Source organism: Schistocerca serialis, chromosome 3 (assembly GCF_023864345.2).
Source record: "Schistocerca serialis cubense isolate TAMUIC-IGC-003099 chromosome 3, iqSchSeri2.2, whole genome shotgun sequence".
NCBI lineage: Eukaryota > Metazoa > Arthropoda > Insecta > Orthoptera > Acrididae > Schistocerca > Schistocerca serialis.
In genome coordinates this window covers 782,956,988-782,975,908 of record NC_064640.1, presented here as the reverse complement: position 1 = coordinate 782,975,908, position 18,921 = coordinate 782,956,988, and the positions used below count along the sequence as shown (strand labels likewise).

The 18,921-nt window shown below is 42.0% G+C and overlaps 1 protein-coding gene across 1 annotated transcript in view; it reads left to right on the top strand.

Moving 5' to 3' along the window:
- The window catches only part of LOC126471227 (constitutive coactivator of PPAR-gamma-like protein 1 homolog), a 211,639-nt gene that overhangs the window by 123,128 nt on the left and 69,590 nt on the right, over nucleotides 1-18,921 (top strand). The window contains exon 11 of the mRNA XM_050099350.1: nucleotides 6,025-6,165. Coding sequence (XP_049955307.1) covers nucleotides 6,025-6,165 — 141 coding nt within the window. The remainder of the gene's footprint in view (nucleotides 1-6,024; nucleotides 6,166-18,921) is intronic.

The window sequence follows — 18,921 nt, the reverse complement described above, 5'->3', positions numbered from 1 at the left end:
ATTGCAGATATGCCAAAAAATGAAGGTGACTCTCTGTTTGACTTGGGCTTTCCAAGCCTGTCCCTCATCCCTGAAAATTTAATTAAAATAGAAAATAGTCAAATAACATATGACATTCGTCACAACTTCACATGCACATGTTTTTTTTATTATTATTATATTACCTCTCAAATTTCATATAAAATAATGTGACCAGTGATGAAAAACGTATAGATTTAAAAATTAGTGTTATCAAAATCCGAACCTTCGTCTCATCAATGACATTCTTGCCAAGCATGAACGCTATCCGCTTGACTGCAATGACTTCTTACAACCAGCATCTTTGTAGGAACATTAGTTTCATGATAGACACGTAAAACTTCTCTTGGGATTTTTTTCAGAATTTCCACATTAGTGCACATTACTACTTGCACATTATGTTGTTATGGCATAGTAAAGATGTACAAAGCTTGAAGTTAATCCATGATCCCAACGTTGTAGCCTCCCCTTGTCAGTACAGCAAATTCATAAACATAAGACAGAAGAAGAATTACAATCAGTACGCATTCCAATTATACCTTGTAGATCATACATAGGATTCTAAAATAGATGGTAGATCATGAAATAAAGGAAACATACAGTGAACCAGAAAATCTCGGTTTTGCTAGGTATGGATCTGTCAAAATATGGCATACACCTTAGGAATTCTGCCTACCCCTCTGTTTGTAGAACTTTGCTGACAGTCAGAATTTGTTTTTAATGGTTAAAAACAAACAGGAACATTGAAGAAGTTTCACTTTTTTATATTCAAAAAGATTTAAACTGTATTGGTGGCACTTTAAAATCTGTCAGGTGATGGTGCATTGGGCTGCTGTTGGTAGAAATTCCATCCAACAAGTAAAGAACCTCCAGAAAGCTTCATGCCTCGGGAGAATATGCAATTAAAACTGAGCTGCACAACACTTTGAAAAACAGGAAAGGTGTTGTCATGCATCCCCAAAGAGAAATTGAAAGTGGAGTGGGCCGAAGAAGACATTGTCGGCACAACACGTCAAGAGCTTGTTAAGGCAGGTTTCCTTTGCTTAAACATGCAGCCTTATGTCCCCAACCCAATGTGCTGTTTTAATGCCAGCGCATTGGGTGCACAACCCTTAGTTGTAAAAGAGAAGCAACTTGTGGCAAATGTGGTAAGGCCAGTCGCTAAGGAGTTGATTATCCATCTCCTCTGAAGTGTGTAAACTGCTTTGGGGATCATGCTGTCTGGAGTAAGGACTTCATTACCTTCCTCGAGGAAAGAAAGATACAGGAGATTAAAACAACCAAGTGCATCCTATATGATGAGGCCAAAAAGACCTATAAGGTCATGCAGCCCTCCACGTTCATTACCTTATTTGCTTCAGTTCTTAAACAGCTAGTTCGGAAAACCAATGCTGCTGCACAAATGGGGGTTGCTAGTGTCTGCACTAGCATCTGCGTTTATCAATGTGCTTGTGCTGCTGCTATATTTTCGAAGCCCATATCTCCCCACAGAACATTAGAGCAAGCCGTAGTAGCCAATGTTGCAAAGCTCCCTGCCCCTCCAAAGGTTCAGTATGGTCCACCATCCAGGGCTGCCACTACCACTACCACTGCCACGGTTGTGGCTCTGAAGCCTCCGCAGGCTACAAAATCAAAGACAAAGTGGCAGCCACTGATGGAGACAGGTAGGAAGCAGTTAGACAATGTAGAAGTCTCTCTCAGTTCGCTTCACAGCTGATAGAACTCAATGTTGGCATGAGGCTCTGATCTTGCACCAAGACTGAACCTCCTACCATTGCAGGCTCCCCTCAAAGACGGAGAGACAGGGTGAAAATCTTACCCCTTGATAAATGGCTCTCATACTGCAGTGAAACACTACAAGGTTCAGGAGACATTCGGAGGAACTGAAACTGCTAACACAGGAGAGCCCTCTGTGCTTATGTTTGCAGGAAACGATTGACTCAGGCTCTCACATATCTTGTAGAACACCTCCATGACCATTTATCCTACTGGGAGACTTCAATGCTCATCTTTTATTGTGGAGCTTGACCCCTACTTGCCAGGCTTGCAGTTCTGCAATGTTTTTAACTGCTGCCCAACGTCAGAAAACCTCATAGTGATGTGAAAGTAAGAAAAGGTTATGGCAAGCATTTCTGGACTCCTGTCAATCGTTCCACTTGTTCTACAACAGTGTGGGGAAACCATCAGGAGGATGTCCAGTGTAGGCAGTCGGTTACCTATAGCGGCGTTGTTGAAATGGGGTTTCTCCAAACAACATCTGGAGACATCGAGCATACAGTGGCAGACCATTTTGCACTGGCTACCACCGCTGTCAACCAGAATCCAGTATTCCATTCTTATGGGTGCCACCGTGGAGAGGGTTGAGTTGGACTTTCGGCCCACCAGTTCAGAGCTGTACGACTGCCCATTCTTGTTCTGGGTGCAGAAATCAGCACACTTGGATACTCATGATATGGTGCACAGTCACAGTCACAACCAGATCGAGTACAGCATGCTGCAGCAGTTACAAAAAGAGTCTAATGAGAGCCTCTGATGATGGTCTAATTTGATGTGGCTGACAGATCAGTTGCCTGACTCGTGCCAAGAGGCAGTTTCGATCTCTCCCCTCAAACTAGGACGGATCCGAAAATGTCCCAGTATTATCGTAGTGTCACCTAAATGAGCTAGCACACATGATCATCTGTCATCTTGTCAAAATATTAGAGACCAAGCAGCTCCTTAGCTGCTCTGTGTGAATTCAAGAGATGGCAATCAACTGTTGGCAACCTGACCCTGCTAGAGGCGGAAATACAGCAAACTGACCCTCCTAGTTGTGTAAATCCAGAAACCTATTCTATATAAACAGCATTGTCTAGGGCTATTCTTTGACACCTGTAAGACGTATGACACTACTTAGATGCAAAATTTTCTCAGCCAGCTACCTCAGTGGGGCTTTCGTGGCCACCACCCTATCTACATTCAATCCAGCCTCTCAAGATGCCTATTTAGGTACAGAGTCGATGATGTGCTGTCAGATAGTTTAGTGCAGGATGATGTTCCCCAGGGTAGTTTTTTTGCTGCTCTTTTTGCTGTAGCCATTAACAGTATAATGTCCACAAGTAGTAGTCCTATCCTACGCTCCTTATTGGAGGATGATTTTGTGGTCTTCTGCTGTTCCTCCAATAAGCAGCGAGTTGCCAGTTTCAACTTACAGTGAAGAGGCTGGTGGAGCATGCTGCAAAGACTGCTTTTACACTTTCTGCAGAGAAGTATATGTGTATTCGTCTTAATCATTCCCATTGGAGTTTTAATTTCTCAGAACTGTGTATGTGAGACGCCATTGTCCCTTTTAAAGACCCCCCCTAAGTTTTCTGGGCCTCATTTTTTACTCCAAACTAAATGCAAAGTACCTCAAGACAAGGGCCAAGAACACACTGAACATCACAAAGTGTCTTAGCACAGGTCTTGGGAGCAGACAGGGTGCACTTGTTCTAGTTTTATAGGACCTCCATGTGATCACAGCTGGGCTATGGGTGCACAGTGTACAGGTCAGTGAGGCCTTCTCATCTGAAGATCATTGACACTATACTATATTGTGAAGGGATCAGGTTGACCAAGGGCACTTACAGGACCAACCCCATAGCCAGCCTCTGTGCTGAGGCTGGTGAACCACCAATTACGATCCAGCAGCAACTTATGAGACACATCGTTACCAGTTGGTCGTGGGCATCGAGGCTGCTTCGGATCCATGGAAAGTGTCTATTGAAGTCCCTTGGTGTGGGGCATCTACAGGGTCAAGTCATGGGTTTTAACTGACTGCCACCCTGGTTATTGCAGAGACCCAAAGTAATTTTAGATTTAGTGCAGTGCAAGAGAGATTGCACTCCTGCAAATATTTGTAATACAATATTTTCTGACATTTTCAATAAGTGCTACACTGTCTAGCTGTTTTCACAGATGGGTCTAAGCAGGGCAATTCCATTGGTAGCCCTGTGTGCCCTGTTGTTTTCCCTGATCATGTCATCAAGATTTGGTCGCCTCCAGACTTCACTGTCTTCGATGCCAAATTATCCGCGCTCTTGAGGATGCTGGAGCAGATGAGCTGTGCCATACCTGCTAAATTTCTCATCTTTCCTGACACCCTGAGTGTCCTTCGGTCTCTGCAACACTTGTAACCAGCCAGTGAAGTAGTTCAGGATATTCAGGGTGCCCTTCTCCACATGCAAAGGCTGGAGAGGGAGATGTCTTTCTGCTGGGTGCCAGGGCACATGGGTATTGCAGAGAATGAAAGGGCTGATGTAGCAGCCAAGGATGCATGTTGTGATCCTCAGTTAGTTCAGTGTGCCATTCCCCTGCATGCTAGCACCTAGCTGTTGTGTTTCACGATAGGAAGAAGAATGGCAGGAAGTGACAGACAATAAGCTGCATCTAGTCTAGTCCACAATGCAGCTGTGGTGTACCACCACCGAGCCACGCAGGCTCCTTACTGGCCTTCGCATAGACCACAGTCCTAAAGATGCATGGCTTCTTGCTTCAGTGAGAGGTCCCTCTAATGTGTGATGCATGTGATGTACAGATCACTGTGCAACCCATTTTAAGAGACTGTGTGTTATTTTCAGACCAAAGGGCAATTGCAGATTTGCAGACAGATCTGCCCTCTACTTCAAGTGACATTCAAATAAATTTGTTTGGAGTTTTAAGGTTTTGTAATACGTCCAACGTGTTCCCGAAAATTTTAGGGAAATGTTCTTAATGTGTTAATGGCGTGACTGGCTCACCCACATTTTTTGTAAGAGGTCAGCCAGTCACACTTCCCCATGCTGCAGTCTTAGTTCTTCTCTCGCATTTCTTGTGTTCCTTCCAGTTTCAGCACCTTTAAGGTATTTTACAGAGTTGTTCATCCTTGTTTTTGTAAGTTGTCAGCCAGTCACATTTCTCCGTGCTGTTATTTTAGCTAATCTGTTGTTTTCTATGTTTTCTTACCACAGTCGTTTCCTCTTGTTGTGTAGGTAGTAGTTTCTCCAAAAATCTCACACACAAACAAGTTGTGTAAAAACTGGCCACAACTCTAGCTGCAACTCTCATAATGATCTATCTTATGCAGGCCACATGCTAGGTGTGTTCAAAAAATATTGGGAATTTTCTTTTTTTGGGAGTAATTTTGTCTATTTGCCTACAGTAATGTTATCTCCTTCAAAGTAGTCCCCATGATATATTATCTGCTTATTCTAGCACTTCTCCCAACCCCCAAAACACTTCTGAAACACTATCTTTGGGATAGCTCGTAGCTCTTTCAGCAGTGCACTTTTAATCTCATCTAAGCTTGTAAGATATGGCCCATTAAGGTTCTCTTTACTTTTGGAAACAGGAAAAAAGCCATACAGGGTGTTATTTACCAAATGTGGAGGCTGGGTCATCGTTACAGAGTTGCTTTTGCCAAAAAGTCATGAAAGAGCATTGAAGTATGGGGAGGTGATTATCATGGTGCAAAAGCCATGAACAATTTCGACCCAAAGTGACGCTGTCCCGTCTGCCACATCTGAAATGAAGCTGACATGGCACTTACTAATATACTATCTCCTCATTCTTTGGTCTCCTACTCTCTTCAGCCCTTTTCCTTTTATTTTTGCCTTTCTCTGCTCTGCTCTTGACACAGTGATCTGTCCCTCCCCCCCCCCCCTTTCACCCTCCCCCTCTCTACCACCACCACCATCTTCCTCCAACCAGTTATCCTTTGTACTGGGAGTTGCACCTACTGAACGTAATTATTGACCAGCTGTTTTTGTCACTTTGTGATGTTTAACAATTTTTGCTTATGTTTTAACATATTTCTTTTGATAAATTCAGCTCTTGCAGATTTGTGAGACTTTTCCACCCACTTGTCACCTCAGCAACGGCATGTCAGGAAAAGATTGCTTTGTGATAAAAATGATTTAATTTGCATATTATTTTTCCTCTATGACTTTTCAGCTTTTACAATGTTTCTTGAAGTAATCTCATAAGGCATTACTTTACTTATCATTTCAGAACAAACGGATGACAAATCAAGAGGATTCCCCAATAAAATCTGTGACTTTACCTACTGTACCACCAGAAGTTATGCGGACTGCTAGTGAAAGACACCAGAAAGGCCTTATGTCACCATATATATATCAGATTTTGACTCAGGTAAGTGTTAAAACAAACTTATGACAAGTTGATACCAAGGATGATTTCAAAAGTATGTATATATTGGCCAGAATACTGCTGTATAGGGTCACTGGCATTGTTTCATTTTATGGAGCAGAGATATGAAAAAAAGTACCATTAATTTTGAAAGAGAAAATAAATTACTATGTGAGAAACTGAGATAAGTGCTCAGTTAATGTTTTGTTCTGAGGCAATAATTTTTTACGAGTTGGTGAAAGTAATGTTCCTTTAAAATCCTTGTCAGTAAATGGTACAGCGTAACGCTGCATGAAATCTTAATGTGAATAAGGAAAAATGGATAGCACTCCAGGAGAAATAAAAAGGCACTCAGAACATGATAAAAGTACGTAAGACGTGCTCTGCATGTGGCAGTAGCAAAGATTTGCACAAACAGGAAAAAATTACTCCAGGGACAAAACATTAAATAAATAGAGACAGAATTTCTGGCTAGTATTCACTTTCTGGAGGCGAAATACATAGTACTGGATTTAAAAGCCCACACACTGTATTTCTATGTGTGTGTTACTGGCACTACTAAATATCTCACTGTCATAGGTTAAGTACAGGATAACACAGATTTAACAGATGTTAGGAGTATATAGGGAAAAAAGTGGCTGGAATGATGATCAAATGTCAACATTATTAGTAACCTCATTGAGAAGAATAGGGAAGATAAACCAGATTAGCAAAGGTAAGGAGGATAAGTTGGAAGGGGAGTAGAATCCTGAAGAGAAGAAACAACAAACATGAAGAAAAGAAAAAGAAAACATTAACAGTACAGGCTTTTATATGTGATTGCTTTAGTATGTGAACTGGAGGGAAATAAGATAGATGTAGAATAATGAGGAAAATATTGTTATTTTATTGAGAGTGGTGTTACATGAATAACAGGTGTAAAAATATTTAATACAATACTAAGTGACTGGTAGCATGAGAGCAGTTTGACTCTACAGATTTTAATACTGGCATCGATAAAAGCAGTAAGTAATATTACTTTGCTTTTCAAGCACGCATTTGAGGAGCATTTTATAGAGTTATTTCTTTAACAGTATAAATTCTTTGATGTGATTATTGCATCTTATGTGTGACACATTTCTTGTTGGCCATAGTATACAATACCACCACCACCATTGTTACTTTAACCCATACCGTACCTAGCTCTATACTACATCTCGTACATTTTGACAATCAGAATTTCTGTAACAAAACTTTATTTTTATTTGGGCTTAAAATGGCACAGCAAATATCACACTGTTACTGACAACTTCTTTTGAATTGCTTTTTCCATGTAATTTCCATGTTGGGCGCACACAGATGCATTTCCCATGCACTTCACAGTGGTTTGCATAATGTGATGCAGATGAGACATGTCTTTTGCAGTACAGCAGTATACCATCGGTACTACTTCAGCATCGCTGTACCTGTAGGGTAGTGGTTGCAAACTGACTGTAGTATCTTATATTGCTTTGCCATATAAGTCGCGTTGCTGATTGGCTGAAAGCTAATTTTGTGATGTCATATACAGTAGCCAATCAGAAATTGAATATATTACAGTGTCTTATAGCGTATTTGCATGAAACGTAACTCCAATATCTGTAATTGATTAACTGTAATATTAAAGGTTTCACACAACTTCATATGTTGATCTACTTGGCCGTATTATGAATACTCACTTGTATTTATTGCTTGTTTTGATTGATTTGATTTGATTTGATTTTAACAGGAGAGCTAAAACAGCTTAGGTCTAACCCGCCACTGCCCGCACCAAAACTAGGTTTATTGTGCAGTATCGCTCCTTGTGTATCTAGTAAAGCCAACCAGTGCTTTTGAATAGTGCAAGGAGTTCTTCTACCAGTTTTTTGTTAGATACAATTTCTTCAGGTCTAGTTGTCCCGAAGATTCTGTATCTTTTACTCTCCAATGCCATGCATTCAAAGATTAGGTGTGATGCAGTTTCTTCACTCTCATCACAGATCCTACATTTAGGATCGTCTTCCATTATACCCATTGTGTGTAGGTGTTTTTTGAAGTTCCCATGGCCGGTCATCAGTCCAGTCATGAGTTGGATCTCTTTCCTGTTCAATCCCAGGATTACCGAGCTTCTTTTGAAACCTGGCTTGGGCATCATTACCTTAACATGTTTTTGTTTATGGACCTTGGTCCAATATCCTATGTGCTGTTTCCTAAGCCAGTTCCGTAGTTCTAATTTGATCATAGCCTTGGTGATTGTCAAGACAGGTTCTGGTCCAATAAATGGAGTTGTTGCACCCATCCTAGCCAATCTGTCAGCTTGTTCATTGCCACAGATCCCTGAGTGGCCAGAGACCCACCCTAGGTACACCCTATTGCTTCCCCCTAGCTCCACCAGAGCCCTGTGGCAATCTGCAACAATCTTAGATCTTGTTGCAGGAGCTGCCAATGATTTCAGGGCTGCCTGGCTGTCTGAATAGATGTAAATGCTACAATAATTGTAGCACCTACTCATATTCTCCTCCACACATGCCCTGATTGCAGTAATTTCGGCTTGGAATACAGAAGCCAGTTTCCCTAGAGAGATGCTGCTCTCCAGACTTGGCTGAACCCCATACAACCCTGCGCCAACGGCTTGATCTGTTTTCGACCCATCGGTCCCCCGTACAGTGTCGAACTGTTTTCTCCCACTGCTCCCTACTTCCAATTATTATGTTGTAGGGCTTGTCGAAGCAGTTAGGAGTTATTATATAGTCAGCGGGCATTTCCCCAGCCATACCTATATTTACCCCACTCACTATGTTAGTGTGTGATTCTGGATATCCAAATGAGACCCAGTTTCGGCCAGTTTTAAGTCTGCATGCCCCAGCTGCTGCCTCCATCTTAACCCAAAGGTGAAGTAGAGGCATGTCCAGCATGGCTTCCATTCCAGCGGTTGGTGTGTTGCTAATTCCGCCCGTTATGGCTAAGCAGGCCAATCTCTGCAACTTAGCAAGCTCTTTAGCTGCAATCCGCTGTTCTATCTTCTTCCACCACACTACGGCCCCATAGGAAATCCCAGGTCTAACCACTGTGGTGTATATCCAGTGCATACCCCTGGGGCTTAGGCCCCGGTTTTTGCCACAAGCCCTCCTAGTACCCACTAAAGTGCTTTTTTCCTTGGAGCAGATACTCTTAATATGAGGGGTCCAAGTTAGCTTCTCATCCAAGGTTACCCCTAGATATTTCACTGTCCCCTTCACAGGTAGAGTTTCATCGAAGAGCTTTAGATTCCAACTTGCATGCTGAATATGTCTCTTCGTAAATGGCATCACAACAGTCTTCTTAGGATTAACTCTCAGATCCTGTTTAATGCACCATTTTTGCACAATGTCCAACCCTCCTTGTGCCATATTCCTGACTGTGTCAGTGAATTTGCCAAGTATTAACATGACAAGGTCATCTGCGTATCCTTGGCAGAAGCATTGTCTGGAATTTAGTTCCTCAATGAGTTCGTTCACCACTAGATTCTACAATAGAGGAGACAAAACTCCTACTTGTGTGCAGCCTCTAGTGGTCTTAATTACCATCTTTTCATTCATCGTGGTAGCCTCTACCTTCCTTCCACTAAGCATGGCTGTGGTCCACCTACATATAATGGTCCCCAGATCATGCACCTTTGCTGCCCTTACCATGGAATCGAAGGTTGTGTTACTAAAGGCCCCCTCGATATCCAGGAAGATGCAAAGGGCTATTTCTTGGAAGTGAAGTGCTTTTTCCACCTTCCCGACGAGTTGGTGGAGAGCTGTTTCACATGATTTACCTGGTTGGTATGCATGTTGGTTCAGGTCTAGAGGGATCCTAAATAGCCTCCTCTCCCTGACGTATACATTAACCAGTTTTTCCAGTGTTTTGAGAATGGAGGAGAACAGACTGATTGGTCTCATATACTTGGCCTTGGTATGATCAATTCTCCCTGGCTTTGGAATGAAGACAACCTTCACTGCCCTCCAAACATTGGGAATGATTCCTACTGCTAAGCTAACCCTAAATAGCATGCATAGGATTATTATAAGCTTTCCTCCTGCCTGTTGCAGGAGAGCTGGAAAAATTCCATTTGGGCCAGGTGACTTGAACGCCTGGAATGTTCCCACTGCCCACTGGATTTTGTTGAAGTTCACACACTCCTTGGCCGATTCCCAGTCCTCTCTTCAAGTGTCTGAGAACCGTTGTCTCTCTGGGGTCACATACTGGTCTGTGTTATCCGGTAGAGCATATTGAGGAAAGTAAGTTTTGAGGAGCAATTCCAGCGTCTCGTGTGCTGTCTTTGTATATTCCCCATCCTCCTCCCTCAACGTACGTCCTAGATTAGTTGGTACCCTAGTGAGAATCTTGTGAAGTCTGTCTTGTGCAGCCGTGCCTTCCACTTCCTCACAGAATGCCTTCCAGGATGCCCCCTTTGCTTGTCTTATTGTAAGGTTGTAACTGACAAGAGCCTCTTGATATTTAGCCCATTGTCCTTTGTGTCTCGCAATATTAAACAATCTCCATACCTGTTTTCTATGTGTTTCCAATTTGTTATTCCACCAAGGAACACTCCTATTTGTGCACTTCCTGGTGATTGTGCAGTTGTCTTGATATGAGGTCACTATGGCAGAGGTAACAGCCTCTGCTACTTCCTCAAATTTTACTGACTTCCTTATCATGGTTTTAATTTCCGATAATCCCTCCTATATGTCTCCCAGTCTGTTTTCCTGGGATTTCTATAAGTCATGATCTGTCTGATTCCCATTTCAACCTTGAATTTAATGTACATGTGGTCCGATGATGATGGCTCCAACACCACATGCCAGTGTTTGACCTAGCTACCTATCGTCATGGAACCAAATCTTATGTCAATTACTTCTTCCCTTCTGCTATTCCTGAATCTAGGTTCATTGCCCCTATTCAGGACCTCTAAGTTGTTAGCTAAGAGGAATTCAAGAAGGTACTCACCTCTACTGTTGGTGTCCTTGCTGCCCCACACTAGGTTGTGGGCATTGGCGTCCCACCCCACCAGCAGTTGGTCACCTTGCTGATGGCAAGTCTATACCAGTCTCCTCACCTCCAAGGGAGGGGGAGAACTGTCTTCATAAGGAAGGTATGCTGAGGCCAAGACAATTTCCCTCGTGATACCTTCCTCACAATGCTACATTTTGATGGTCACTAAGTCCCTAGAGCAGAAATCCATCATTGGCATGAAAGAAATGCTGTTTCTAACATAGATGCATGTTCTGGAGTTTCTTAGATTTCTAGCATAGATCAGCTTACCTCCAGTGCCTCTGAGGCCCGATACACCCCCTTTGTATAAATAGGGTTCTTATATCAGGGCCACGTCCACTTCCTGTCGCCCCAGGCAGTGGCTCAGGGCAGCAGAGGCCCCTTTACTGTGCTGCAGATTAATCTGCTCTGTCTTACTGCCATCTATGAGGTCTTTGAGAACCCTGACGGTGACCTGCAAGAACCCTAAAAACAGTTTCAGGTCCTGCTCCCGCATCACCTTCAGGGACTTCTCACCAACCTCCACCACCAGGGTTCGTCCTTCCGGAGCAACCTTCTGGTTAATCACTCTCCAGTCTTCTGTTGGGACTTTTGGGTTCTGGGCCCCTATTTTCCCAAACAGAGTCTTTGGAAAGACTTCCTTAAGGATCTTGGGTACCCATAATGATATCTTTGCGGTCTTAAGAATCTCCACTGCCATCGTGACAAGCAGCTTCGCATCTTCCCACGGGGATATCACGGGCACCTTGTCCTTGAGCCATTCTACTGTGTGCACCCCCTCACAGACAAAAATGAGTGCACCACGGTCTAGATAGACCCTCCTGAAGTTGGAACCTGGGCCAGCGTCCCCCCCCCCCCCCCCCCCCCCCCAATCTTTTCAAAGAGGGCCATCTGTACTAGTTCCTCCTGCTGCGAGGTAATGGCCACCAGTGGATAACCTTCCTGGATAACTGCCATCCTAAAAACCGAGACTGCAGTACTATAGGTCTGTTTCCCTATTTCTTGCCTTGGTTTTTTCTGGACTCTCTTATCCATGGAGGAGGGAGTCTTTGATAACTCCCTTATCCGCTTAGCTGTCTTTGACATTGTGGGGGTCTGCGTGTCCCTTCCAACCTGAGACAGTTTTTTCCTGGGGGTCTTGGGTTCTAGTCCCTTTACTTTCCTCCATTTGTGTTTAGGAAGCCATTCTCTCCCTTCCTTTTCCCTCTGTTCCCTGAGTAGCTTCCTCCTTTGGGCCCCAGACAAGCCTTTTATCTTAATCTGGTCTAGCTTCTCGGTTACAGTTCCCACTTCTGGCTCAGGTCTAGACCCTGATTCAGTAGTGGAAGTGCCTTCCATCGGTTCAGTCCCCGATGTTTGGGTATCTGAGGTCTCAATTTGCCCCTCAGTTTCTTTTTCTGTAATTGTGTCCATGTTGGTCCCACGAGATTTGGGGATCTAGAAGGTCCACACCACGAATACCCCACACGGTGTAAGGCTAATTACTCAGGGAGGTCGCCCGGTATCCCTGAGGCTCTGTTTGCGACACATCTTCCCATGTGCCACACACCCCTCAGCACAGATCGCATCACACCTTGGGTTGGGTCATGGAATAGGGTAGGACTAGGAGTGGATAGGGAAGAGGGGACATTGTGGGACACTCTTAGTCTGATCCATTGGCTGAGGCCTTTCTGGCAGTAGGTCCTCTACCTTCGGCATAGCCCTCAGCTTCCCGCGGATACACAAGCCTCTCCACCCGCACGGACAGTGCTTCGTCAAGGTGGTGTCCCCCGGAGAGAATAGACAGCTTACGCTCGTATGAAAATTGTGCAACGAATTTAACGATATTATTGTTTTACGTGACAGTTTGTCATATAATTTCCGAACACATATTGTATATGCGAGGTTACTGCATTATTAATAGATGAACAACAGGCACATGTAACACAAACAAATCTGATGTTTGATAAAACAACAAGGATAACGTTAATGTTTATTTCTCCTTAGATTGTATTACATGATGCCGGGTATGACAGCTTGAAACAAGCAAGAAAAGCAGAGTTGTACATTACAGGACTGCTAATAATTATACAGATTTTTGAATACACATTATCAACATTAGTTTCCCAGGTTTATCACCTCACCCAAATACTTTAGCTACTTGTATCTTGTAGGTCTGTTTTTCCATATTTTAGGCTGATATTTTCAGTGTGGATATTTCTGCTGCCTTGGAACTGCATGTACGTTGTTTGTGTACCATTTATGAACAAACTGTTACTACTGAAATACTGGTTTGCATTTTCTGTGTTCAGAGTAAGTTTTTCCTCCAGATCATTTTAAGTGCTATCACTAGCTACAACAGCTGTACCACCAGCATGTATCATGATATTTGGACCCTTTAGTGTACTCATATCATTTATGTAGAGAATGAAAAGCAGTTGGCCCAATACTGTGTTGGCTTTGAGGGGCTCAGGGATTCTTCCATACACTTGTTTATTAGAAATGTCAGTGGCTCTACTGGAAACTCTGAACAGTAATTAACTACTCTTGTATACATGTCATCCAGTGCTATTGCATTCTTTTCTTTTTTTCATTATGTGATTATTTTTTTATATTTCCATATCATTTGTGGGGACAGGAATAAACATGCTGTTACATTTACATTGCTTAAAAAAATATATTATTGTTTTTGTTTTGTGGGATTTTGTCATATGATTTTGTGTTCATAGAAAATGGAAGTGATTAAATGTGGGTCCAAAAATTCCTTTCCTTCCTTTTTAAGTAATATGTTGGTACTTCTTTTCTGCCTGTGCTAAAAAGTCCAGACAGTCTTTGCCATATTAAGTGGCTAATTGCTTTCTTGAAGTACATGGTCTTTATTTCTTTTAGCAATCTGCGGTAATCTCTCTCTCTCTCTCTCTCTCTCTCTCTCTCTCTCTCTCATACGGATGTTTCAGGCAGGCAATCTATGAAGCAAGGAAACTACATGATATAGTAAACATTGGAAAAAAAGAAAGAAAGCAAGGAACTGGATGTGTAATTAACTCCATTGTTTATCCTAAACAGAAAGATATTGCCATAACCCCTTAACTCTATCCTGTGCAAGCTTCTTCATCTCCTAGTAACTACGGCAACCTACATCCTTCTGAATCTGCTCAGTGTATTCATGCCATGGTTTTCCTCTACGATTTTTGCCCGCTACACTTCCCTCCAATACTAAATTGATGATCCCTTGATGCCTCAGAACGTGTCCTACCGGCCAATCCCTTCTTCTAGTTAAGTTGTGCCGCAAATTCCTCTTCCAAGTTCTATTCAGTATCTCCTCATTAGTTACGTGATCTACCCATCTAATCTTCAGGTTTCTTCTGGAGCACCACGTTTCGAAATCTTCTATTCTCATCTTGTCTAAATGATTTATTGTCCATGTTTCACTTCCATACATGGCTACACTCCATACAAATACTTTCAGGAAAGACTTCCTGACACTTGAATCTATACTTGATGTTAACAAATTTATCTTCTTCAGATACTGTTTCCTTGCCATAGCCGGTCTAAATTTTATATCTTCTCTACTTCAACCATCATCATTTATTTTGCTCCCCAAATAGCAAAACTTGTGTACTACTTTTAAGTGTCTCATTTCCTAATCTAATTCCCTCAGCACCACCTGATTTAATTTGACTTCATTCCATTATCCTCATTTTGCTTTTGTTGATGTTGATCTTACATCTTCTGTTCAGGACACTGTCCATTCTGTTCAACTGCTCTTCGAAGTCCTTTGCTGTTTCTGGCAGAATTACAATGTCATCTGCAAACCTCAAAGTTTATGTTTCTTCTCCATGGATTTTAATTCCTACTCCTAACTTTTCTTTTGTTTCCTTTACTGCTTGCTCAATATACAGATTGAATAACATTGGGGATAGGCTACAGCCCTGTCTCACTCCCTTCCCAACTACAGCTTCCCTTTAATGTCCCTCGACTCTTGTTTCTGTACAAATTGTCAATAGCCTTTTGTTCCCTGTATTTGACCCCTGCGACCTTCAGGATTTGAAAGGGGCTATTCCAGTCAGCATTGTCAAAAGCTTTCTCCAAGTCTGCAAATGCTAGAAACATAGGTTTGCCTTTCCTTAATCTAACTTCTAAGATTAAGTCGTAGGGTCAGTATTGCCTCGTGTGTTCCTACATATCTATGGAATCAAAAGTGATCTCACCCGAGGATGGCTTCTACCAGTTTTTCCATTCATCTGTGAAGAATTCGTGTTAGCGTTTTGCATCCATAACTTATTAAACTGATAGTTAAGTAATTTTCACATTTTTCCACACCTGCTTTCTTTGGGATTGGAGTTACTATATTCTTATTGAAATCTGAGGTATTTCTCCTGTCCCATACATCTTGCTCACCAGATGCTAGAGTTTTGTCATGGATGGCTCTTCCTAGGCTATCAGTAGTTCTAATGGAATGTTGTCTACTACTTCTGGGGCCTTTCAGTGCTCTGTCAAACTCTTCACCCAGTATCATATCTCCCATTTCATTTTCATCTAGGTCCTCTTCTATTTCCACAATATTGTCTACAAGTATGTTGCCCTTGTATAGACCCTCTGTATGCTCCTTCCATTTTTCTGCTTTCCCTTCTTTGCTTAGAACTGGTTTCCTATCTGAGCATTTGACATTCATACAGGTCATTCTCTTTTCTCCAAAGGTCTCTTTAATTTTCCTGTAAGCAGTATCTATCTTACCCCTAGTGATGTATGCCTCTACATCCTTACATTTGGCCTCTAGCCATCCCTGCTTAGCCATTTCGCACTTCCTGTCAGTCTCATTTCTGAGATATTTGTATTCCTTTTTGCCTGCTTCATTTACTGCATTTTTATATTTTCTCCTTTCATCAATTAAATTCAATATTTCTTTTGTTACCCAAGGATTTCTACTAGCCCTCATCTTTTTACCTATTTGATCCTCTGCTGCCTTCACTATTTCATCCCTCAAAGCTAACCATTCTTCTTCTACTGTATTTCTTTCCTCCCTTCCTGCCAATCGTTCCCTAATGCTCTCTCTAAAACCTCTGGTTATCTCAGTTTATCCAGGTCCCATCTCCTTAAATTCCCACCTTTTTGCGGTTTTTTCAGTTTTAATCTACAGTTCGTAACCAATAAATTGTGGCCAGAGTCCACGTCTGTCCCTGAAAATGTCTTACAACTTAAAGCCTGGTTCGTAAATCTCTGTCTTACCATTATATTATGTATCTGAAATCTTCCAGTGTCTCGAGGCCTCTTCCACAGATACAATCTTCTTTCATGATTCTTAAACCAATTGTTAGCTATGATTAAGCTACGCTCTGCACAAAATTCTACCAGGCGGCTCCCTCTTTCATTCCTTACACCCATTCCATATTCACGTACTACTTTTCCTTCTCTTCCTTTTCCTACTGTCAAATTCCAATCCCCCGTGACTATTAAATTTTCAGCTCCCTTCACTATCTGAATAATTTCTTTTATCACATCATACATTTTTTCAATCTCTTCATCATCTGTGAAGCAAGTTGGCATATAAACTTTTACTACTGTGGTAGGCCTGGGCTTCGTGCCTACCTTGGCTACAATAATGCGTTCACTATGGTATTTGTAGTAGCTTATCTGTGCCCCTATTTTTTTTTCCATTATTAAACCTGCTCCTGCATTAACCCTGTTTCATTTTGTATTTATAACCCCGTATTCATCTGACCAGAGGTCTTGTTCCTCCTGCCACCAACGTCACTAATTCCCACTATATGTAGCTTTAACCTAACCATTTCCCTTTTTAAATTTTCTAACCTACCTGTCCAATTAAGGGATCTGACACTCCAAGCTCCAACCCACAGACCGCCAGTTTTCTTGAAGAAATTAATAGTTAAATAAACAAACCTCCTGAAACTGCACTTGCAACAACTGCTTCGAAAAGACTTTCCCAAGCACTTTCACAGGAGTGTGTCCAAGTACTATCCTCAAAATAGGGAAAAATTTCAAACCTTCAGCTAGTGTTGATTACTATTATTTGTCATGTAATTTGTTTAAAGATGTTATTGACTGTGTAATTTATCCTTTAACTTATTGTGTAAATAAGTCTCTAGATGAAATAAGTTCCCTGAGAAAGTAAAAATTTCTAGAGTTGCACCGATATATAAAAAAGGTGAAAAGAACTGTCCCAATAGCTGTAGGCCCATATCCATAACTCCTTTTTTTTCCCCTAAAATTTTTCAAACAATAATGTATAAAAAAAATTATTGTTCATTTGAACAAATCAAATGTAATCAGTGATAAACAATTTGGGTTCAGGAAAGGTAAATCCAAAACTGACTCTCGATTCCCAAGTAAAATTTGTCCTAGTTGTGTTCGAGGCTAGGGGCTATGCCCAGTCTATGTTTTGTGACCTGAGCAGAGTTTTTGATTGTGTAGAGCATAATGCTTTGTTGAATAAGATACTCTGTTACAGCTTTGATGGCAACAGTATAAATATGTTTAAATCTTTCCTAGAGAACTGCCAACAAGCTGTATGCATTGGTAGAGAGAAGTCAAATTTGGTTTATATTAGGTCTTGAAAGCCACAAGGGTCTGTGCTCGGATCTTTATTGTTTCTGTTAATGATTAAGGATCCCCTCCCAGGGGACACCACCTTATTGTAGGCACCTTCAGTGGTGGGTGGGAGGGTTTGTGTGCTCTGATGAGGTTGAAAGCTGCACTGGCAGTAGCGTAGCTACTGGCAGGCTCACCCAAGACAGAGTGGTCTTGACTAAGGAGCTAGACAAAGTGTGTCCCACACAATAGGGTAGGGGGGACTCTATAGGCTAGGTTGTCAACCCCTCTAGGGGAGCTAACCCCGAAATGAAAGCCCGGTCCTCCAGATTGGGGGTTTAGTGCAGGGTTGACAGGATTGATACCTTGCTAAGGTATGGAATGGGAGATATTGCACTGCAGTAAATCAGGTGGAAGGGAAGAGGAGAGATTTATAAGGAGAAATTCTTGATGTACTATTCAGGAAAAGACAAGGGGGGGGGGGGGGGGGGGGGAGTTGGGTTTATAGCGTCCAAGGATATGTGTAGATCAGTTATTGCCGTCACCCCATATAATGGAAGAACATGTACTCTGCATATGAAAGGCAATATGCACCAGTGGAAGAGTCAGATGAGGATACTGTGGATCTTCTGTGATCAACTACAGGAGGTGTGTTATGGAATACCAGGATATGATCCCAAAATAGTTCTTGGCGACTATAATGCAAAACTTGGAAAGGAAGAGGCATTCACAAGTGTGATTGGTAAGGAAAGTCTGCATGATGAAACTTATAATAATGATATGAGGGTTGTCCAGTTTGCTTTTGCAAAGAAGTTGAAGGCAGTAAATACCTGTTTTCCAAGGAAAAATATCTACAAAGGGACATGGAAAATACCAGGACCAAATGAAGCAAACCAAGTAGACCATATATTGATATCAAAGAGGTGGGCATCCGATATGGAAAATGTTTGCACTTTCCGAGGAGCTAATTCTGATTCTGACCATTACCTACTAGGAGCCAAAGTGAGACAAACTTGCCATGGCTGCCAGAGGAAGTAGTACCAGAGTAAAGAAATGGAATATAGAACCGCTGAAAGATAGGTCTACTGTTCAGGAGTACCCGGACAGATTGAGACAGAAGTTACAAACAAAAGATGGTGGAGATGATATACACAAAGAATGGAACTCTATTAAAGATGTCATTCGGACAACAGCACATGAAATACTGGGGGAAGCAAG